Source organism: Trichoderma harzianum (genome assembly GCF_003025095.1).
Source record: "Trichoderma harzianum CBS 226.95 unplaced genomic scaffold M431scaffold_1, whole genome shotgun sequence".
Classification (NCBI taxonomy): Eukaryota; Fungi; Ascomycota; class Sordariomycetes; order Hypocreales; family Hypocreaceae; genus Trichoderma; species Trichoderma harzianum.
This window is the reverse complement of record NW_020209249.1, coordinates 3,476,732-3,499,673: the sequence shown is the minus strand read 5'-3', so window position 1 is coordinate 3,499,673 and position 22,942 is coordinate 3,476,732. Positions and strand designations below refer to the sequence as shown.

The 22,942-nt window shown below is 51.3% G+C and overlaps 5 protein-coding genes across 5 annotated transcripts; 1 reads left to right on the top strand and 4 right to left on the bottom strand.

Moving 5' to 3' along the window:
- Nucleotides 1-579: 579 nt before the first annotated feature.
- On the bottom strand, nt 580-4,200 carry M431DRAFT_477493 (hypothetical protein; the record flags this gene model as incomplete). Its single annotated transcript, XM_024915567.1, has 4 exons — nt 580-1,398; nt 1,474-1,737; nt 1,758-3,801; nt 4,016-4,200. The coding sequence occupies 4 exons, from the start codon at nt 4,198-4,200 to the stop codon at nt 580-582; spliced, it is 3,312 nt and encodes a 1,103-aa protein (XP_024780779.1).
- A 2,633-nt stretch (nt 4,201-6,833) lies between these two features.
- On the bottom strand, nt 6,834-10,748 carry M431DRAFT_203704 (hypothetical protein). The gene is made up of 3 exons (XM_024913359.1): nt 10,315-10,748; nt 7,905-10,243; nt 6,834-7,828 (listed from the first exon to the last, which is right to left on the bottom strand). Exons 1-3 carry the CDS (start codon nt 10,611-10,613, stop codon nt 7,167-7,169), a joined length of 3,300 nt encoding a protein of 1,099 aa, XP_024780778.1. The 5' UTR covers nt 10,614-10,748; the 3' UTR covers nt 6,834-7,166.
- Nucleotides 10,749-13,064: 2,316 nt separating this feature from the next.
- Nucleotides 13,065-13,526, bottom strand: M431DRAFT_203681 (hypothetical protein). The gene is made up of 2 exons (XM_024913358.1): nt 13,224-13,526; nt 13,065-13,172 (listed from the first exon to the last, which is right to left on the bottom strand). Exon 1 carries the CDS (start codon nt 13,445-13,447, stop codon nt 13,241-13,243), a length of 207 nt encoding a protein of 68 aa, XP_024780777.1. The 5' UTR covers nt 13,448-13,526; the 3' UTR covers nt 13,065-13,172; nt 13,224-13,240.
- Nucleotides 13,527-15,254: 1,728 nt separating this feature from the next.
- Nucleotides 15,255-17,240, top strand: M431DRAFT_477491 (hypothetical protein; the record flags this gene model as incomplete). Its single annotated transcript, XM_024915566.1, has 2 exons — nt 15,255-15,314; nt 15,399-17,240. The coding sequence occupies 2 exons, from the start codon at nt 15,255-15,257 to the stop codon at nt 17,238-17,240; spliced, it is 1,902 nt and encodes a 633-aa protein (XP_024780776.1).
- A 206-nt stretch (nt 17,241-17,446) lies between these two features.
- On the bottom strand, nt 17,447-21,739 carry M431DRAFT_73771 (hypothetical protein; the record flags this gene model as incomplete). Its single annotated transcript, XM_024922157.1, has 5 exons — nt 17,447-18,823; nt 19,509-19,739; nt 19,802-20,820; nt 20,933-21,533; nt 21,674-21,739. The coding sequence occupies 5 exons, from the start codon at nt 21,737-21,739 to the stop codon at nt 17,447-17,449; spliced, it is 3,294 nt and encodes a 1,097-aa protein (XP_024780775.1).
- Between the last annotated feature and the right edge of the window lie 1,203 nt (nt 21,740-22,942).

Sequence of the window (22,942 nt, the reverse complement as noted above, 5' to 3'; positions counted from 1 at the left end):
GCATACAAATTCAATAGTATGGCATCTCTGCCGACTATAAAGGAAAAGAAAGGAAATCCAAAAGCTAAAGGGAATGTAACGAGAAGGAATACTAAAAAGATACGCAAGAGGTAGACAAGGAGATGGAAGATGAAGAGAGTAGGAGAGATGATCAAGTAAACGACAAAAAAGAAAAAAGAAGAAAAAAAAAGACATCGTATATCGAAGAGAGACGGGACTGCTTCTTGCGCTGGCAGCACCCCATACGTCACCTCCGTTCCCCTGCAGGGTAAATGCCCAATGCCACCCAACAACACCGGTTGACCGACACAACGCTCTCGGTATGTCATGTGAATGTGGATGTGGATGTAAATGTGAGTGTAACCCACGCCGCCCGTCGTTATGCTCGTGGATATCAAATCATTGTATCGCGTCTTTGGCCTGGTTCCCATATATACGCCTCGCCTGCTCTTGCTGCTCATGTAAAATGTCCAAACATGTCTCAAATGGCCAACGAAGAAAGGAAACAAAACAAGAATGAGAGGGTATGAAAATAATGAAAAACACGTAAAAAAAGATCATGAACAAAGGAACGTAAAATCATTCGCCGCCGACGCCGCTGTCTGACGGACGCTTCCGTTTGCGCGGCCGCCGCCCCTGCTTCTCCTCGTCGTCCACGAAGTGATTCTTTTCAATCTGGTGCTGCCGCAGATTGTCCGCGCGCTTGCTGTACTGGCTCGTGCAGCCCGGGTAGGGGCATCGGAAGATTTGGGGATTGTCGCTGTGTATCGTCCTCATGTGCTTGGCCATGCTGCCCACGAACCACCGGGGGTCGCCCTTGGGTCGATAGCCGCAAAGCTTGCAGCAGCTGTCGGATTCCACCTTGGTCGACGATGCCGATGCCGATGCTAATGCCTCTGCCTTGTTGGGCGTCGATGCAATCGGGGATATCAGCACATCGTCGTCCACCAGCGGCAGCGCATCAGCGTCCATAGGCCGAGGCGCTGCAGGCGTGGCTATGGCGGCGGTGCCGACTGTGACAAATGCGGCATCTCCTGGTGTCCACCGCGAGGCTCCCATGAGTGGGGCGCCGGCAATGGCCGCAGGTTCGGCAACATCGTCGTCCAATCCTTGGTCCGGATTGAAGTCGAGCATTGAGCTAAAGTCAATGTCGAAGCTGTTTGGTACTGGTACCACGCCCACGATTCCATTGAGCGCTCCGGAAGACGGCGCCGATGACTCAACTCCGGCCTCCGCAATGACTGGGTTCCTGTTAGACTCCTTCATCAGCAGCTGAATGCCGCATCGGTGGTACGTCGACCGCGAGCTGAAAAACGGGCTTTGCGTGTACAGCGAGTCGGTCTGCCGCCGGACGACTTCGACATATTCGCTAAAGAATGCGTCGGGAGGTAGGTACGTCTAGATGATGTTACCCCTGGTTAGTTATCGTTGCATTCTGTATTTTTGGAAAATAAAAGTGGCTCTATATCTCACCCTTCCGGCCTGCATCAGCTCTAGCTCCAAGCGACGCACGGTTCCCACCTCGCCAGAGTTGATCTGGCCAATGAGTCTTTGCATGCGGCGCTCAAACCCTGGATAGTGAGAGTATTCATGAGAAAAGATGTTGTCAATCATAAACCTGGCTGCAATGGCGAACGGTGAATTGTGGCTAGCTCCGAGGCCGTCTTTGTGGTGTTGCATGGCAAGTTCAGAGGCCTGTCCCGTATAGCTGCTGTCGTTGATGGCCATGTACTCGAGCTCTATAGTAAAGCACACACATAGTCACACATTAGCATCTTGAGCAAAGGGAAGGAAATAGACGGGAGGGTTGAGTGCGCATATGTACCATCTAGGAAGTAGGCCGCAACCAGTATCAGCGGGTCAGACCTTGATCCTTGAGGGAACCGTTCGGGCTGTTTGCCCTTGGACATGCCGACACTGGGTGACTTCAATAGTGCAATAATCTCGTCATCGTTTACTTGGCTGGGCTTCCAAAGTGTATAAACAACCTCGATGAATGATATCTTGTCGTCGTCGGAGAACCAATCGCTGTACAGCAATGCTTGCTTGAACATGGCAGCAGAGTGCTTGGCGACATCTTGTTCGTGAATCACCAGAGATAGAGAGAAGACGACGTGGACGAAGCAAATGAGGTTCAGAGGCGATGAGGCTTGGCGGCCTTCCAGGATCTCAGTCATGGTTTCCAAACCAACAGCCGCGATGGAGGAGAGGGACATCTGGTTGAGCTGCATGAAGATGGGGTTTTCATTAATGACATCGAGCTTGCTGATTGAATCGGCAACATGCTCGCGGAGCGTGTCATGGACTGATCTGGCCAGAGACTGCGTGGTATTACGAGTGGTGGTTGTGAGGCTGGAGGAATTGGTATTCTGCATGAGACTTGGCTCAGTGTTACTGGTAGCTTGTTGTTGTTGTTGTTGTTGTTGTTGTTGTTGTTGTTGTTGTTGTTGTGAAGGAGGAGGTGGCGGCGGCGGTGCAAGGCCATAGTCGACACTATCGGTCGAGGGTAGCTGAGGTTCCAATGGGAGCTGGAAAGGAATATCGGTGTTGAAGGAGAAGGCGGCCTGGTCCAAGCTCATGGGCGCCTGTGTCTTTTGAGGATCCATGGTGGAAGGCAAGTCAAACATGGGAATGTCGGCGGGAAGCTCTGATGGGCACGAGTTGGCCACCATGTTCTCAAACTCCATGTTGCTAAAGGGAATTGGTCTCGTCGAGGTGGTGGTACCGTCAGCAGTATTAGTAGTAGCAGTGGTGGTGTTGTTTGTCGAGAAGGGACCGACGGGCAGGAGGCTCTGAGGACTGATGAGGTCGTCAGGTGACGTCAAGGCAGACTCGAAGCCGGACGTCTTTGTCCATCCGTTGGACCAGCCCGACATGGGCGAGATGTTGTAGCTGGCGGTGCTATCAGTGCTGTCGGTGCTGTCGGTGCTGCTGGTGGACCGGACAGAGGAACTCGGGGCCAGCACCTTGCTGCGTCGTCTCCCTTGGCCTCGGTACTGGTCCAGGTGGGTGTTGACCTGGAGCGTTGGGCGATCGACCAACCGTGATGTGCTGGACTTCATTAGGCTTTGAGGTGCCACGGTCTGGGGGGAAGGTGGTGAAGGCCTCCAATTTATGAAGTCTGCTTCCATAGTCGATGGCAGCGGCACGGCTCCCGGGTGGGAGCCTGGTGGTGAGATGGGGAATGTGGATGGGGGGAGACAGGGGATCATCCCAGGGGCGGGTATAGGCTCAGTCTCGGTCTCACACTCCGGGATAGTGGGGAGCAGCACCTCACTCGAACCGATTTCATGTATCTCGTTCGAGGAGAGTTCGGCCTGGGGAGGCGGAGGCGGAGGCGAGAAGAGCACATAGTCGTAGCTTGGGGGCTCGTCTTCACCCCCGCCAGCGCCAGAGCCGCCATCGCCCACTCCCACGCCCAAGCCGCCCATGCCCATGGAGGACGCAACCAGCGCCAGGCTGTGAGACTTTGGCTTGTGGCCCAAGGAACTGAAGAAGCTCTTGGCCATGGTCATGATCTTTCTCCTCTTGGACGGGTGGCCCAGACAGCGCCTGCACTTGACATCGCTGAGCTGCTCGGGCTTCTCGCAGTCATAGCACCAGTACTCTCCGCCGGCGAGGTGGTCGCAGGAATACAGGTGTTGCAGCATGAGCTCATGGTTGGGGAACCTCTTGCGGCAGCGCAGCAAGGGACACTCCCGCCGCTCTTCGGAAGTCATCTTGGGGCAGGCATTGCGCTTGACGGCTGCCCATACGATGAACCTGTACAAGGCACACTCGTCGCTCGAAGTGTTGCGTGAGCTTCAGGGGAGCAAGCAAGAAAAACCCGAGAGTCAGTACGTAGCACATGAAACAAAAAAACATTAAAAAAAAAAGACAGAAAAAAAAAGTAGGGAGGCGACGAGGCGGAGCAGAAGGAGAAGAACGAGGATATCAACTAATCGTTTGTCCTGGTCTTGGCCAACCAACCTCCGTCTCCTTGAGGTTTTCCGTCAACAGGGCTTTCTTCACTTACACACAGGAAGTTGGCATCTCGCCGTCGACTGACGAAGTCACTGAAGATGTTGAGCAGCTGCTGCTGCTGGAAGAACATGAAGCACTTGTCGACGAGCGCCTGGGAGCCAGACGACTGCCGGTTGGGCTTCGGACCAGACGCCGTAAGGCCAGGGCACCAGGGTCGTCGACTTTCTTGTTCTCCATGGCGGTCTGTAGCTATGCCCTTGACTCTTGTGCTTGGTGGTCGTAACGGGCCCGGGCATAAGGGTAAGGTGCCGTAGGGCAAGGTACAGACGCAGGCTTCTCCCAACCAAGGGGCCGTTGTTGTGGAGATTGGTCCTGAATCGGGGGGTTGAATAAGATCCAATACTGTATCAGTACAGACAAGTGGCAAAGTGTAAGAAAGACGGGCAGGTCGAGGCGAGCTGGCCACCTTTCAGGCACCGTCCATGGTGTTTTTCTTTAATCGCATGAGCATGAGCATGAGCCAGAGCTGGAGCCTTGGAGGCAGCTTGCCAACGGTCCTACAAGCACGGGCGAATGAGGTCTAGGACTTTGCTTCAAAGCTTAGTAGGACTCGCGCAGGGGTCTCTCTGGGCCGGCTTGGTGCATGCCCACCGTTTCCGCGGCTGATTCTCGATTCGCAAGGCGACCAAGAGGAGGGGGGGGGGACCAAGGGATCCTCCTGATGGGCCAATTCTTGTCTTTGCCAGGCTGATCCCTGCGCGCTGCATCCCAAATCGGCCCCCCGACTGTGGCTTGAGGCCAAGTACCCTTTGGAGACCGGGAGTGCATCGTGTTAGTGCTCGTACGCAAGGCACCGGAGTAGCAGCGATGACGGGCTTGTTGCGATGACGAGGGCATCACGAGGACCGCCGCCGTTGTCGAACTTTTTTCTTCATCATGGGCTTGGTATCTCTGGGCATCTTGATTTGATCACGACAAGCATCGCCAACTCCGTTAGTGCCCGGGATATTTACGTGCCGTGGAGTGCAAAGTGTAAGAAAGGGTTTGGTCGTTGGAGGGCTTAGTTCCAGTAGTTTTGCTCGTGAACGCTCTGCTCTGGGCTTAACCGAGGGGCAGCTGCGCCACATCCAGGTACAAGCAGAGATAAAGCTGAGGCGCAGAGAGCCGCTAGTATCTGACCATTGGGGCCCAGCATCAGATCAGGGAAGTAAACAAGTAAAGTACAGGAGTAAGTACTTTGCAAGTAATGCTGCCAGCAAAATGACGTTGACGCCGTCGTTGTTGTTCATTTGCCATCATTACGTCTCTGCAGTATCCCATCTTTCTGCTTTCGGTGTCTGTTGTCTCAGATTCGATCACGAACGGAGCCTTCTTCACACCCACCTTGTTTTTGTTATTTCCCTTTTTCTATTTTGACTTCTCCTTACTTCCTCGACACACGTTTACAGGTTGCGTACTAACTACTAACATGATACTACCCAACCACCAAGCAAAAAATACAGGGAGCAAAAAATCACCTACTGCACGCACACAAGAGCCTCCATCCCCTCTCTCCCCCCCAACCGTTTTTTAGAGCCTCCAACTTTCTTGTCTGGGCTGCCACCGCCAATTAACAAACAACCAAAACCGTGACCGCTCTTCGGGCATAATCGCAACGCCCGGCTCCCCCTTAATTCCATGTAGTCGTGACCTCCAAAATCATACAATTCGTACATTCGAGCCGCTAAGGCCATATGTAATGCTACATGGCCAGCTCCGTGTCTCCGTCCATGTGCTTTGGCGTTTCTCTTTGCTGGCATTTGCGACGTGAAGCCACGTCAACTCGGCAACTCACCAAGTGGGGTGACTTTTTTTCTTCTTTTCCTTCTTTTCTTCTTGTTGTCCTTTTGGGCTTCCATTTTCTCACGGCATTTGTTGGTGTTGGCAGTTCATGATTGATGCTACTGCATGGCCTACTGTATGTGTGGCCTTTTGGGCGAATGCTTAACCCCTGAGAGCCAACAAGCACAAACACTACAAATGATTTTCTAATTTTTTTTATTATTAATTTATTTTTATTTTTCCATTGTGTTTATTTTGTCTAGCCTCTTCTCTCTTTTCCTGTTCAACCTCACCTCACACCATTTTTTTTTTTGTTTTTCTTCTGTCTTCTTCTCTCTCGTTCCTGATCGGTACCACCGAAACACAGAATCCTTCTCGCCCTTGCACCACCACCCCAAGGCATCTTTAGCTCCCCTATTACGCAAAAAAAGCCGTGCCTCTTACACAAGCCACAGCCAAAAAATACCATTCTGTGGCGCCGTGTGATTTTCGCGCTAAAAAACATACTACAGCAACAAAGTAGCCACTTCAAGGCAACTTACAAGCCTTCACAAGGCTGACTTGGGCCTCTAGTCCCATATGTAAGACGGAGCAGGAGCCCACAACAAACCAAGACTCCGTGAATCGATAAGCCCACACAAATCAAGGCCTGTGAATCGATTCCCGCCCCCAAAGAACTAAACTGCTTATTTCGGAGTGGGTTGAAGGAAAATCAGATAAACAAAACCTTGAACCATTCCGTTTTAGCAACGGTTGCCTCTTTGGAGTGAGATTCTGTGATTCTATTACCGCAACTCCGACTACCTAACCAAGGGTATTGCAATAACCACCGCCGCCCATCACTTACAATTTCATCGCGTAGACATGCATCGCATGCTAACGCGGCTACTATACTTGATTCATAACGTGTGTCAACACCGGTGGCGATACTTCACCTTGCTAGGTTTCTTGTGGTGACATCGTCTCTCAACAAGTAGACATTTTTAGACGTGGGATTTGGACATTTCAAATTCAATACTACACGTAGGCTTTTTTGCAAAAAATGTACTTCGCACATGCCATGTACAAACTGATCCGAAGCGAGCTCAAACTCATTGTAACACAAGCACTGGTAGCAGTAGGAAAAATGCCTAACCCCTCATAACATAGCAAACAATTGTGATATTTCCCGCGCTGGGCTCGCCAAATACTCCGTACTACTCTTATATATACATAAACTAAGGAAAATACTTTGACTAAAGAAAGGGCTCAAACATATGATATGTATGCCGTAATGTGCGCTGCGTCGGATGCGGTGCTGTGCCATATGTGTGTGTGACCTGAACAAAGATGGTGAAAACGAAAATAGGATGCATCCTTCTTCTTACAAAGGCGTGCAGTTGTTATAGCAGCTTGCCTCTCGCCATGACTTCTCTCAACACCTTGAGCTTCTCCTCCGTGACTCGAATCGCTTCCTGCACTTCCCGCTCGTCCATGCGCTCTTCTCTCAGCTTCTCTTCCAACGTTCGGGGGTCTGCCTCTCGCCTGCGAGCATTCGTCCGTTCTACGGAAAGCCGCTCCAGGCTCACCCGCTCTTCCAACCAGTCCCAAAGCTCGCTATCTTCCCGGCGCCACATCTCGTCGTATGCCGCAAGACGGTATGCGCTCTGCATGGCGGGTTCGTGCCCAAACGGTGCGGGGCTCTTATTGCTGCTGGGCGTGAGACCAAACCCAAACCAAGTCGCAACCAATAACCCCACAAGGAGCCCGTAAACGATATTGCCGGTGAGGATCGGTTTGAGGATATCGACAACAGGTTCCAGAATCGGGCGGACTGGTTCCAATAGGCCCCAGTTTGGCTCTTCCTTTTTGGCGCGTGCACTGGGGCTAATAGACTCAGTTGATGATTGCAGCGCCTTGCTCTTCTTGCCCTTCTTCTTGCCCTTGACAGCTCCGTTTCCGTTAGTAGCGGACCGCGGTCGGGTAGAGACAGCTGCCTTCAGGGCTGTAAACAAATCTTTGCAATACTGGGCTTGACCCTCGTTGACGTTCTTCTCAATGGTACCTATATAAGATTGGTGTATTAGTAAAGCTGTAATGGAAAGCAAGAAAATGATATAAAAAGAAGAGAAGATACATACCCTTGAGCCAACTCTTGCCACTCCATTCTGTAGTACAGTTGACTTGCACACGAGTGGCATTGTTCTCAGCCCATGAGAGACAGTACTTGGTCTTGACGCGGAAAATGTTTCCGCTGGGGACGTCGGGATTCTGCGTCGCCACGCTCACATTGACCGCCTTTTCATAATCGATATTGTCCACAGTTTCAGTGACGATACACTTTGTTTGCTTGGGGCCAATTGGGGCATTCAGCGGCTTGATATAAGTGAAGCCGCGAGTGCGACTGTCTGGACCCATGCCCTTCTTGTCCTCCATCTGCAAATCAAAGCACTTTTGGTTCTCCGTAATCCACTTGCCCATCCATTCAGCAGAGGATTCACCAAATAGCATGCTGAATACCTTGCCCAGCGGAGCTGGGATGATCTCGTCGGCCAGAAACTTGTCATAGTGCGTATCGGCGTCGCCACACTCGGTCGGAGCATGAGTGGCAGGGCCCGGGAACGATCCGGCGGCGGCTGCGGGGGCTTGCCCGTCGGCCGCCGCATCAACGACAGCTGCACTGAGAGCGACAGCGCCGGATGCTTTCCTATTCGGCTTGCCGGTGTCTGCGCCGTTGCTGCTGGCGTCTGCTACCTGAGGCTCGGGAGCTCTATCGCTGTCCTCCTCGTAGAAATCTTCATCGTCGTCATCATCGCTATCCCCTTCGGAGTCGGATCCGGCTGGCGTCTCTGGTTCCAGGCTTGCGGCCTCGACGTCAAGTTTTTCGGTCTTGTCACCACCGGTGCCCTCTACCCGAACTCCGTTGAGAGTGCTAGTCAAGGTGGGGTGGCCAAGCTTCCAGATGTTGACAATTAAATCATATGTAGCATCTCTGCTAGTGAAACTGGCGAATATGTGTTTGGCATGGAGAGTTGATATCATGAGTCCGTTTTTGAACACGAGGGCAGTGCTTCTCTTCTCGACGGATACAATCTCGTCAAAACTCATGACCAATGTCGTTGTCCACCCGAGAATGTTACTGCTAAAGCAAAGATGGCCTTCTGAGACGTATAACCGACCGTGCGCGAGAATCTCTCTCTGCAACGCACAGCTATAGTCCTCGATAAGGTAGTCATCATCCGGTACACTCTTGAAGAATGTGTGGAAATCACGGTTCCTCTTTTTACTAGCAATGGCGAATCCTGTGAGCTTTGGAGCTGGGCCAGCTGGCGCCGGCGGCGCGACCGTATTTGTGGTGGCTGTAGAGCTTCCTCGTTTCCTTTGCGAGTCGCTCTTCTCATCCTTACCGTCGGCTTGGTCAGACTGCGAACCTCCCTCCTCGCCATTGGCCGCTTCGAATAGCGACCTGGGTCTGCTGAGGGACTCGTCGAGGACGATATCGTCTGCGAGTCTGGGTTGGCTATCTGCTGCTGGAGCAGACTCAGACCGCGCCCGAGTGTCGTTGAGATCGGGAAATCGAGACGTTTCGAGGGCGGGCATGGCTGCTGAGGGTTCCATAATACCGAGCTGGCTCAAGCTGAGTTCTCCAGTACCAATCGTCTTAACTGCCAGCTCCTTTTTATCCATTCCGGTGCTTGACCGAGCCTCGGATGGTGGGGTTTCTGCACGGTCGCCTTCTGCTTGGCTTGCGGCAGGGGATGACTGTGGCTTAGACGCCTGATTCGTCCGACTCTTGTTTCCTCCAATCCCAATGCCACCACCCTGAATGTTGCTACTAATTGTGCTGGCAGCGTTCTGGGCAACCGAGAACATGGACGAGAAGAATCCTGCGGAGTTCGGGGGTTGGACTTCGCCGATCTCAGGGGTGGGTGAGAGCGGAGCAGTTGTGATGTTGGATAGTTTGCTGGGTCCGATGCTGGCAGATCCCGATTTGGTTCTTCGATGTGCGCTTATACCCTGGGAAGAAGAAGAAGAAAAGGACGTTGCATCCCCAGCTGATGCGGGCTCTGTAATGGCGGGCGGTAGTTTCTTGTCCAGGTGTAGAGCGAGTGGGTTTGTTCTCTCGACGGGTGTGGGCGGCGTATTCACAATGACGGGGCGGTAATTGTCGCTGCTCGTGGAAGGTCGAGCCGAAGTCGTGAGCCTCGAGGGCGAGAGTATCGTGTGCTTCTCAGGGGAGGAAGTTGTCTTGGCCGCCGCTGGTGGTTCGGGGAGCTGAGCTATCTCGCTTAGAGCCTCCTTGGACGCATTAGGAGACGTGCTCCTGGAGGATCCACGGCGGAGGCGCCGAGAGAGAAGAGATGGGCGCCGTTCTCGTTCGCCGCGTTGAGGGTCAGGGTCCAAGTCGGTGACCTGCACGATGGGAGATGCCAGAACTGATGTCGTGGTCGCACGAGCTAGCGGGGGGCGAGAGCTGCTTCTGATTCGGTGTTAGATCTGAGGTTGCAATGCAATGCACATGGCTGGATATGGAGGGGGTTGACGGCATACGTGGGCAGAGGCGAATGAGGACACGGGAAGTGCGAATACGAGCAAAGGGAGGGAGAGATGAAGCGTATGATTGGGCGAGAAGAAAAAAGTAGAAGAAGACGAAAAAGAACGTGGTTTAACGAGTGACGACGAATAAACAAACAAGATGCTTCAAATGGCGCAGATGAAGAAAAGAAGAAGAAAAAAGCTGGGCTGGTGTGGCGCTTTGAAGGACGTGCGTCCGAGTCTGGGCGCAAGGTGACGGGACGGGAGAAGGAGAGGGAGGTGAAATTAACTGCAGATTGGCCGTGGAGCTTCATGCAAGGCTGCAAGGCCTGTAACTTGCGCTACCTGTCATCTTGGGGCTTTTCTTGCCACTTGAGCAACGACAAGACGAAAGATGATGGCGATAATGCAAAGTGCCTGGTGAATTTCAAGAAAAAAAGGCGACAATAATACTCACCGGTCGGACTCTCCGTCCGCATCGGCGCCCCCCGACTCGTAGGACCCAAAACTGCGACTGTCCATCTCATCGTCATCGGCAACGTTGAGCGACGCCGCATCGTCACTATCTCGCGCAAAGTCGCGACCATCCTCACGGCCGGATGCATCCGATTCTAGCCCTCCCGTCTTGACCCTTCGCCTGCGCTTGGCTAGAAGCTTGCCCAGGCCACCTCCGGTGTTGCTGGTGCTGGTGCTGGCGTTGTCCATCCTCTCTTATCGCCTGGTCGCAACTACAGTATAGCTGGCCGAGTGAGACACGGACAAGGCGGATCAGAGCCGGCTGATCCAGATGCCGATGTGAATTGAAGTTTGTTGGAAATGGAGGAAGAAAAGAAAAGAACAAGTGCAAATATTTTGAGAGGTGTGAATAGCTGTTCTAGTAAGCGGTGCGCAAATCCCCGCTCCGTATCTTGTAGCGGGCTTCTTTTTAAACTATCACAGCTCCCGGAACGTCGTCGTCGTCGCGCGACCGTTTCCAGCATGATACGATGCCGCAGTCGACTGGAGATTATATAAATAGCATCGCCCGCCGTACCGACCGACTCCTGAAATCAGGATCAGGACTAACTTATTCACAGCCCCGTCTCCGGTTCTGCGCAATTTGCACGGGACGCTTGATCGGGGCCGAGGACACGGAGTCTCGTCCAGAAGATGCAAGAAATGGTCCGTCTGGGCTAATGACGAAACAGGACAGGGAAGCTTGTCGAGATTATGTGACGAGGCCCCCCTGGAGAGGAGAATTCGAGGTGGGGTTTTTGTGCCTCCTAGTGCCAACATGACGGAGTCGTTGAAGAACCGTGGAAGCCTTTTGCAACTAAAGAAGCCCGCTAGGCCACCGAGGGACCAATCTGTCGTGCGTCTGTACGAGTATGGACGGAGCAGTGCGAGTACTCGTACACGTATGTTTCAGCACCTTGTCGGAAGATGCAGAAACCCGAAACCCGTCAACGGTTAGCGATAGTATATCCTTGTCCGCAGCGTGCAATTGCTTCCTATTTGGATCTGTGCTTGATCCCTGTTATTAACCAATTGATGCTGTGGCACACGAGCAGAATAGAATGTCAACGTACGCTGCAGGTACGGTACCCCGAACTTACAGACACACGCCCGCTCATTGCAGATCAAGTCGCCGCTTTCGCCCACTTTGGGCTTGACAGTTGAAAGTCAAAAACTTTAGCTTCACAGCACCAATCACCTTCAAACAAGACATCTTTATGCATTCGATTCAAAGATTGTCATAAATATGGAGATGTTTTCACTTAAAAGCTTAAAGAGTGCTGTCGCTCTGGAGCGATGCTGAATCATCAACCAACAACTGCCTACCCACATACATACCCTGCATCTATTGAATCAGCTCTCACAGCTGGTATTACATTTTTCTGTATTGTTTCAAGTAAATAAACTCGTGTGTAAGAACGTTTATCTCTGGGTACGGAGTATATTCTCTGCAATGCAGCTGGAAAGTCACACGTTACTTGCTGTACGCAAGTTACGCCGCTGCACCCGACCCTGTCAGGATGACGACCATGTTCTCGGAAACGCTCAACAGTCCGCGATTCCAGTCCTTGTTGCCTCGGAGTCTCAGCCATTCAGCCCATGCCAGCCTTCATCGAATCGGCCGCGGTTTTCCAGAACGATCCAATTCATGGAGCGTAGACTTGTTATTTCTTCGTACAGACCCCCGTAGTGGCCGACCTCGGTGGAAGTAATTTTTAGGGTGCCCGAAGCTGAGTTCTTTCTTCGAGACTTGCGCGATGCCAGTATCACGATTCAGCCGAGGCGGCGAGATTGTAGGAACAATAACGTGTAATTGAGGTCTAGCTAAACTTCATGGATGAGGAACGAGTAAAGAACTAAACCACATACCTAGTTAGTAGCAATAGCAAATGTATTAAAAGAATGTAATGCCTACTAGGTAGTTCTATAATCTATCTCAAACGAATGTGCCCTCTATTTACATGGTCTAATTTAAACGAATGTGACGCCCATTCTAGTATCCCTTTATATTTTTTGTATTTTATGCGAAAAATGCTCAAACGCTCCGCCTGTAGCTTGGTACTGTTTATCCTTCTCTTTGAATGCGTTGATGATAAGTATGTATCTTATCATCTTTGTGCTGTTTCCCAACTGCTGGTCTTGTAAACATAAGGTAAGTATGTAAACCTTTTTTTTTTCCCTTTTTGTTTTTCTTCTCCCTTTCTTCCTTTTCAGTATCAGTGCTGTGTCTAACCGTGGCTATTTCTTCAATGAGAATTTTTTTTGAGATATATTTGAAGATTTTTCAATATGCTTGAAAACAGATTTTTTGTCATAGGTTTGAAAGTGTAGATCCGGTGGTAGATGATGAATTGCTGATGGAAATTTCATTGTCATTCCTAGTGGAGATAGTCAGTTCATAATAGCTACTAATGGTTACTGCTACTCACGCAAAGACTCTTCAACATCAACCCACTGTCGATGAGCTTTGGGATAGTCTCTTTGTGTTAGAGGAAGCTCGTTCTAGCCAATGAGTAAAAAGCTGTCTAAGTAGCACAGTATTACGCCTTTGGCGAATATATTCTTGAGCCTCTAACACGCTTTCATCAATGAAGACATCGTCGTCGAAAGATTCGACGGACATGCTCTTGATCGATTGTGTTTGTTGAGGCATAACTGTATGATGTAATGCTTAAACTATAAGAAGGTAAAGTATTATTTATATAGAATAGTCGGTCTGTGTTGTAGTTGTCTGTAGGCAATGGTAAAATTATGTGGCGATTGAGGTGGGAAATAGCTGTCTATTTATACCTGTTCATTCGACTCTGGATGAGAGTGTCTTCGAGCAACCACCGAGACAGTTTTATAAACAAAAAGGTATATATACTTACTTCATACACAGATTAATACTACTTATTAGGGGTAATTTGTTCAAGACGCCCGTACAGATACCTGCGACGGGCACTTCCAACTTGGAACTTCACCGCGTCCAATCCTCCCCCTCTTTGCTCAGCTTCTGACCACTGCCCCTCCATTTCCCCCCTCCAACCAGCCCCATTACTCCCCAAATTGGCAACACTGCAGAACCAACAGCCGCCAGAAAGGCACCTGTCATGCATGAGACTCGACGAATCAAATCACATCTATGTACATGTACCTCTCCTTTGTATGCTGATGACCTATTTCGCAAAGTATATCTACGACTTCTGACGTGCGAATGGTGAGGCTACCGCAGCTTCGGGGGTTGCATTTTGTCATATCTTGGGTTAGACTGAATGCATTTACTGTCATCCAACTCCGAACCTCCCCACATTCTGTCGAATTTTTCACTGATTTTTTCTTTTTTCTTCCTTTTTTTCTTCTCTTTGATAGCGACGCGTCCGCGTTGGTAAGACGTGACAACTGAAGGGCTTGTTTATACGTAGAGGGCTTCTACGCGGCGTGGAGAGAACGCGAAGGAAACGCGCTGACTTTTCCCCAGAGTGATATGGACCATGGAGAGTTGGTGTTATACGGCTAACCGAGTTTCCTTCATGTTCAGTCCACGAAGACGCGCCGAAGAGTGATCCTGTAAATTGGCATCACAGTGATGTTAACGTATATGATCATAGGCATGGTTACATTTATATAACTTCTTCATCGAACTATAAATGTATATCTATTTAAAAGAACAGTATGAGAAGAGTTTGAAGAATAAAGCAACACATGACTATCTAAGATACTTGATACAGGAAGCATTGAATCAACTTCGGGAAGGCCCAAAGAATACTTTATACCATAACCGGCAATATGCCCCGAAAGACCTTACGTCATGAAGATGATTTTGAAAGATGCACACTGCTCAGTCATTGATTTGAAATGACCAATCTATCTTGCTGAATCAGAGCTATATTATTGCCACAGAGATGCCGCCATTATAACATAAAGATTAGTATGCCTTTGAACTTCTTATTTCCTTATCTTGCGACACAACCCCCCGTATTGAAGGCACATGATATTCCAAACTGCATGAGTAACAATTGCCCTTCATAATTTCTTTTGTATTTCTATAGCTGAAATTTCCAAAAGTCGTTGTCCGTTTGTGTTGCAATCCAAAGATATGCTATGTAGAGGTAGATGATGTAAGCTTGTATCAACACTCTTATACAAGCTTACATCATCTATCTAATAGAGCTCAAGCTACCGTCAGATGCTAGTCTACCTAGTGGCCGCTTTGGCCCGTTTTGGTTCAGCCTTGAGATGTCACATCGCAACACAGTAACATGGAACAGCCGTGGATAAAGTACCCATAGATCTGATCAAGAACAAAAGAGAAGAAAAAGAAAAAGAGAAAAAAATATAATTGAATTCATCTATAAGAATCTGTGTTTGCTTTGTAGAACTAGTGGTCGTGTAAATGCTGAAATATATTGAAGCAGAGCGACTTCCTAGGAAGTCGGAAATTGGCAGTCGACCAGACTGCGCTGGTATTTAGAAACAAAATGGCTGCACAGTCAGCCATACTCACTGTTAATGCATCGATTATCATGTCTCTACATATAGTAACTACCTAGTATTAAGTGTTTCTATATTAAAGTAAATAAAAAGTTTTAGCCCTCCTGCTAAGTGTTGTGTAGTACCTCTAGATACTTCCTCCACCGCGGGTCGCTTGCGGCCATCGACTGTCTTTCCCGCGTATCTCCCGTCCATCGGCATGCCGTCATAAGTGGGACGCCGAAAGTGCCCGCACAAATCATGCGCACTTATGCGCACACAGTCCTACCACCAAGTTAAAGTGGTATGCACATGCACTATCTTGCAACTGCAACCTCAACCCGCAAGCCGAAGCTGAAGCTTGCTCAGCTCAACCACGACGCCTCTCCCGCAAGGGGGCAAATTCTTACAACCTGAATAGACGTGCCAGCGCGTCTGCAACAACTTTTTTCGATATGGAATCTTCGCCGCTCACCAAAGCGCACGACCACGCGCGAGCCGCTGCCGTGGCCACTCGCCAATCCTCCGATACCACCGTGGCCATCAGCGAACACACTCTGGCCGCGGGCGAGTTTGCCAATGCCGCCAACCTGACGTCGAGCGTCGAGGCGCTCCGAACCCTCAAGCTGCTGGAGGAGCATCACAGGAAGCTGGCCGAGATCCTCAAGCTGCCCCCGGAGCAAGTGCCGCATGCGCGCGACGACGGCGAGAAGACGGCGTCGGAGAAGGATGGCGATGGCCTCGGCACCGACGCAAGCGACGCTCTCCAGGCTGCAGTCACCAAGGCCCAGCCGCCCGGCCTGTCCCAGCGCCGCTACATGCCTCGCGAAATGTCGTCGTCCATTGCCAGCAACCTTGCGTCGGCGAGGGGCATCCGCTCCAAGGATCGCAGCCAGCCGCTCAGCCCCAGCGTGTCCAACGATCAAGCCCCCGGCAATGTCGATCCCCAGGCCAAACGCGATGCCTCCAAGGCCAAGATGCAGAACATTATGGAACGCCAGACTGGTCGCCCGACTTGGGTCCCGCCCATCACTCCCGTGTCTAAGCAGCAAGAGGGAGCGGCAAACGGCGGCGCGTCCCCCAAGGTCGAGCAAGGTCCTCCAAGAGACGATGGCGGCTACACCCGTTTCTACAACACCTTTGGAAGCCTGATCAACAAGATTTCTGCCCCTCTTGCTTTCGCCGGTCTGCCGCTCATCCAGGAAGAGCCCGCCACCCCTACTGAATCTTCTGTCATGCCCTCGTCTAGTGTCAACCTGTCTCCCTCCAAGCAGCCCCGTGCTCGTGCCTCCCCGTCCCCCAGCGCCGAACCTGACCTGTCCAAGATTTACTCAAAGGCCACCATGCGCGCCCTCATCCGAGATGGCCACACTGCTGCTGACTCCTTCTACGTTGTTCCCTCTACCGGTCACACCATGTCTTATGCCAACATCCTCAGCTACGCTGAAAAGGAAAAGCGCCGGCTGGAAGCCTCGACCCATGGCGACTTCTTGCCTCAGGATGAAGACGACGATGACTTTGTTGATGCCCGTGAAGCCCCTGGTTCTTCTGTAAGCGCTCGACGACGGATTACGCGTACTCACTCGGAAAAAGAACTGTATAATACCATCGAGGAACTTAGTCTGGAAAACAAGTCGCTAAAGGATATGCTTGATAAACTATCGAAACGCCTCCATACTTTTGAAGCTAGCGCTCAGAGTTCTGCTCTCGCTCTCGCGGAAAGTTATCGTATCATGCCTGGCGGGTCGCCGCTCCCTGGGGGAAGCGGGAGAGCGAATGACGATGAACTGATACGCAAGAATAACGAACTGGAAGAACAACTTGCAGAGATGACGAAGCACATGGAACGACTGGAGAAGGACAACCGTAAGATGCAAAAGACGCTTGAAAAGTACCGTGAGAAGTGGGAGACTTTGAAGGCTGGTGCCAAGGCGAGGAGGGAGGCGCAAGTGACGGCTGAGAGCATTGAAGACGCACGCTCGTCTCAGGTGTGATTTTACGTGCTGCTGATGCGTTCCTTTCGAAGGGGTTTATCCCCAATTTTAAGCCATTTGGCTGCTTAAGTCTGTCTCTACTTGTGTTTTGATGTTGTGGTTGCTGTAGGGCGAAGCGTTTTTGCCAGCGTAGATTTGCTCTAAAATATACAAAGGTGTCATCCCCCGAATGTTCTTACGATGGTGATTTGATTTGAATGCTTGATTTAATTCCACCAAAAACTGACGCTGAAGCTGATGCTCAAACTCCGGACGTAATGCCACCACCCGATGGGAATCACCAGCGTATCTCCTGGGTTAAGTATAGTCTCCCAATACGGAACGTCCTTCAACTCATTCCGAATACTCTCCCAGTCATCCCCACCGTCCTCATCCCAGCCCTCCATGACACCAACGTCTAATTCACTAGTATTGCTCATATCAACACCATGTTCCATCCCTCTAGGCCGCAACCTTCCCGTCTCTTCAGGCGAATACAGCCTCACGTATTTCGTCCCAACGACCTGACACAATAAATTATGATATCCATCCGTATGAAGCGGCGTAATCGTCTTTGCAGGGCCAAACCACGCGTTTAATTGAGGGACATGTACTGGTGTCTGGTTTTTGGTAGAGTCTGTAAGATGGGGCGGGACGTCGGCCCAACAGAAATCGGGGACTTGGATGTCGTTTCGTAGGGAGGGGATTTGTTGGAAGAGGTTGTGCTGGGCGAGGTAGCCGACTTTTTCGGGCTGAAGCATCTCATCTGATGTTGGTGTTGAGGTGGTGATGCTCGGGTCGATGTATTTTGCGAGAAAGTGTTTGAATTGAATGAGTTCCTGACTCCAGCCTTCATCAACATAACTTCGTCCGATTTCAACAGGGACGAGCCTCCTCCCGCCAAACGTCCTCGAGAGGAGATACTCGGGACTATTCCACGGCATATCCGAAAAAGCAGGCCATTCTTTCGTCAAGTCTGTAAAAACAATCGGCAGCGGCTTTCCCTGACTCTCTTCATTCATGTACTTCTCAAATTTCTCCAGCGTCCAGTTTTCATATCGCGGACATGTCCTTTCAGCGGAGAGATTCGGCCTACCGAATGGTTCGTGAGTAGAGAATGTCGTGTCCCTTTTGATGCGCTTCTGCGGCCGTTGAGTTTCTTCTTCTTCAGATGTTTCTGTTTCTTCCCAGAAACGGCTGAGTAGTTCCAATGTCTTTTCGATCCATTGTTTGCCTAGAAGTTTTCCCGCGCCGCCGGCTACGATAAGTGCCCTGTCTAAACTTTCCACCACGCGATCCATGAGATTCTCATCAAATGAATTCTCTCGCGCCGCCTTTAAGATGGCGTAATATGACATGAGGATCAATGTGTCTGTGTATATCCACCGCCAGTAATACGGCAGCAAATCAAACCGATACGCATAAAACGCCGTCATGCAAACCGATGCGAGGTCATCCAGCCTTGTCTGCAGCAAATCTTCATCTACGCTGGTGTCTGTATTCTGGGGCAGGGATTCATGTAGTTTGATGAGTAGCCGGGCTTGGCGCTGTAGTAATTGCTGCATCGCAAGTGCTTTTAGATCCGTGGCTGTTGGTTGTGATGGCTCAGGAGGCGTATTGTTTGTGGTGGTTTGAGAATCGGATGATGCGTGTTGTGATGTAGCGATTGTGGCTGCAGCTTCACGGTATTGCGATAGAACTTGGTCGCGTAGGGAAGACATGATGCGACGACGATGGATTTATGAGAAGAGAAAGAAAAAGAAAGATTAATTTGACATCTTAATGGGTGGATTACAGTTGGTAAGTGAGGCGCCTTGATAGTATTGAGAGAGGAGAAAAAAGTTCAAGGTGTGAGATTCTTAGACTGGCCATATTCCGACCTCACTAATAAATGGTACCCTACAAAGCATCAACCCATTATCACCACGCTCGCTAACTCACCCATTAACTGAACAACATGTCAATATTTTGTAAGAAATCAAATAAACAGCGATTTAAACACTGCCATCGCCTGAGTGTCTTCAATTCAAGACCTTTATTTTAATCGTTGCCTCACGTTGCCTCACATTCACTCTCAACTCATCTCTCACTTCAAAACTTTAGATTCATCAGAAAAATATTTTCATCCCACACAAAAGACCTCCCCAACAACCCAAACCAAATTTCTCCCTAACGTACAAGACAATCGAATTTTTCGTTTCGTTTACATCGCTTGAGCTGGCGCCGACATTTAACACTAGTATTCTAACAAGTCCATACTCCCACAATGCCGTCCCGCCTACCCTCTACCAGGTAGCCGTCTCTAACACGTACACGTTCGACGACGGCGGCATTCTTGGCGCCCTCGGACGCGGCAATGCCCGCTCCGCAGTCCCATTGCCGTCCCTCGACCTTATCGTACACCTTGACCACGTCCTCGCTGGCCGCGCTGACAATCCGTCGCGCATCAAACATCATGCTGGTGACGGGGTTGTCGTAGGCGTAGGCGTCGTAGATGGACCCTGTTCGGAGATCCCATATCTGTAAAAGGCGAGCTTGTTAGTCGACGCTATACATATGAAATTGGAATGGCATAAGCTTACTCTGATGCTTCGGTCTAAGCTGCCCGTCACTAGATGTACATCGTCAAACTGCAGACATGTCACAGCGCCGGTGTGGCCCACCAAGCTACGGTGAACCTGGCCGCTTCGCAGATCCCATAAGCGGACCATACCGTCGGCAGTACCGCATGCCAGCGCGGACTCAAACACTTGCAAGGCACCAACAAAGTCAGCCGTGGTTCCCTGGGCTCGGCCAGTCGGCCTCCAGGTATCGTCAGCCGTTGCAATGGCCGATGCCTGAGCGGCCGCCCACATGACGTCGAGCGTCTGAACGCAGCGACCCTTTTCCAAGTCCCAATGCCGGATCGTCTTATCTGCTGAGCCAGAGACCATAACATCTCCCCTGAAGTGAAGTGCGGTGATTTCGTCGACGTGAGATGATAGCGTAAAGAGGGCGCAGTCGTCCATGCTGCCCTCCGGAGGCTCGATGGGCTGCGCATCGGGGTGTTCAAAAGCAATGGCGTCCTCGTCGTCATCGCCGGTGTCCTTGCCGCCTTGAGGGTTGTAGTGCGTTTTGCTCAAATCCCACAATCTGATGGTGGCGTCCATAGAACCGGTGGCTAGAATGTTATCCTCGACCTGCAATGCTCGCACCGAGGCCGTGTGGCCCTCCAGGTAGCCCATGCATCGACCGGCATTCAGATCCCAAACCCGGACAGTATCGTCCAGTGCGGCAGTGACCAGAGTTCCGAATGGCGCATCAAAATCCATGGCCGTAATCGTATCGCGGTGGGCCCGGATTTCGCGGATGTTGGATCCCGGGGCAAAGTGCTCGTGCAGAATGGGCATGGATTTCCGGCGATGGACCTTTTTCGGCTTGCGCTGCTTGGTGTCGGCGGCGGGCAGCTTCTCGTAGACAGACTTGGACATGAATTCGGGGTCGTGGTCGTCGGCATCTCCAACTAGATCTCGCTCGTCCTTGGTGGCGGTGTTGCGCGCAATCTCCTCGGCTTCGTCGACAATGGCTTGGACTTCGTCGATTTTCAATTCGAGGTCCATGACTACACGGGGAGGCAACCAAAGAGAAGCATTAATTAGACATGGAACTTGAAAGGAGAGAATGGCAAAGGGAAAATGAAAGCAATCTACTGGGGTGTGGGTTCAAACACCTACCATCGTGCTCGAGTGTCGCCTCGTCTTGTTCAAAGCCCGCCAACCTCTCTAGCACAATCCTACGCATGCCGTAGAGATTGGCAATCTTGTTGTCTATTTCGCGGATCTCACAGCTGACCATGCTCTTGCGCACCCCCAGCAATTCCAGCTCGTGCACCATGGTCGTCTTTTCCTTCTTGAGCTGGGCTAACTTGGTCGGCGTTGCGGGTGTGTTCTCCCCCTCCTCCAACAGTTTCCTGCCCCTCGACGGCTGTCGGCGGTGCTTCTTCCTGTCGTCGGCCAGCTCCGGGAAGCTGGCCTGGAAACCCTGGAACAGCGAATAGGCATTCTGGTGCTCGGGGATGTTGGACAGCAGCTCGTCGGGCAGGTGGGTGAGGGCGCGGTGCTGGATCTCGGTCGTTGACAGCTTGGACCGCACAATCTCGGTCGGGCTGGACCGGGCCATGGAGAACATGCCGCGCTGGACGCTGGGGCGCTTCATCTGCTTGTGAACTTCTGCCAGGGCGGCGCGATAATGGGCTCCCGAGGCCTCTGCGGCTGGGCCCATGAGCTGGCTCGCCGTGACAGTGACCTTGCGGCTAAAGGCTTCGAGTCCTCGAGTCTGCGGGCAGAGAAGAGATACGACATGGTTAGCAGGCTGCGCTCCATGGGCAAATCGCAAAAAAGGGACGGCTCAATGCATTGGCATGGGATCTTGCGGCAGGCAGAGTTTTTGAGAGTTTTTGCCGGTTTGCGACATACAGATATGATGGACTGCTCGTCATCGGGGCCATCGTCGAAGGCATAATGGCTCTCCGAGTCGGCCATTACTCAACGGCTGGCCCGCTGCAGGCTCAGGATTCGGGGCTCGAGGCAGCGCAAGGCAAAGGGCGAAGTTGCGTTGCGTTGGTCAAGGGAACAAGAGCAAGAGTTGGAGGGTTTGCATCGCAAAACCGGGCATGGCATGCGGGTGTGAAATTTGGATGACGCGCGCAAAAATGCAAAGTCCAGTGCAGAAGCGGCACCAACCGGTCCCCCGGCTATTGAGTACAGGTACATGCTGGGGCCTGCTAACCCGCTGCTAAACCGCTGCTAAACTGCTGTTACTGGCTCGGCTGGTTCAATGGATCAATTTGTACTCTGTACCGCCCACCCCTCTAGCTGTTCCAGCTGCCCTTTGCGTGTATACCATTGATCCGATGGAATTGGCACCGCTGTGCCGATGCATCGATGCAAGTGATTTGTGCGGGTGTCTATTTTGTATTTTCTACCTTGAACTATAACCCGCACCAGCAGCTATTCCCAAGTACTGCTAATACATGGCCAAGGTAGCATCGAAATTGATTAGCTGAGCTGTGAACCGACGCATAAACAATCAAACGAGAGAACCCGGCTAGTTCGAGCTGCTGTTTACAGGCGTTTCGGCTTGTCTCTGCTAGTTCGCTTCTGCACTTAAGAATCTTTTGCCTGTGCGGTTCGCTCGATGCCCCACTGGGGGCTTTCCGGGGTTCAAGGGCAGACCCCAGCAGTTCAACCGTGAAGGATTGACTTTTACTCGATCGCCAGGGGACCCTAGAAGTATGTCTGATGGATGCTTTGATATGGAGGATTTGGCAGCTTGGATGATTGTGTACTACTACTAACAGAACCAGCATCTAAGTGTACTGTAGTCTGTCACATGTTTAGGTGAGGTAGTGATGGCATCAGGTTTAAACCCGTCTACATGTATTCTCAATTCCGTCCGCTACTACTGGCACCAACACAAACAAGTCTAAATAGCAATCCCGATGCCGTGCGACATACCAAAGCAACCAGCATCTGCTGCTTTTGCTGCAAGATTCCCAATGGCAGCAGCGCCTCATTTCTTACTCGGCACGTGAAAAGGCTTCAGTCGCGCATCTCGCAAGGATCCATTGAGATCTGAGCCGCCCTTGTATAATGTATAGAGCCTTTGGTAAGCTGAACCGGCCGCTAAAGATGGGGCTTCGCTGAGTCCAGTCTTCTAGACGGCCGGTCTCGGGGAGCGGATCA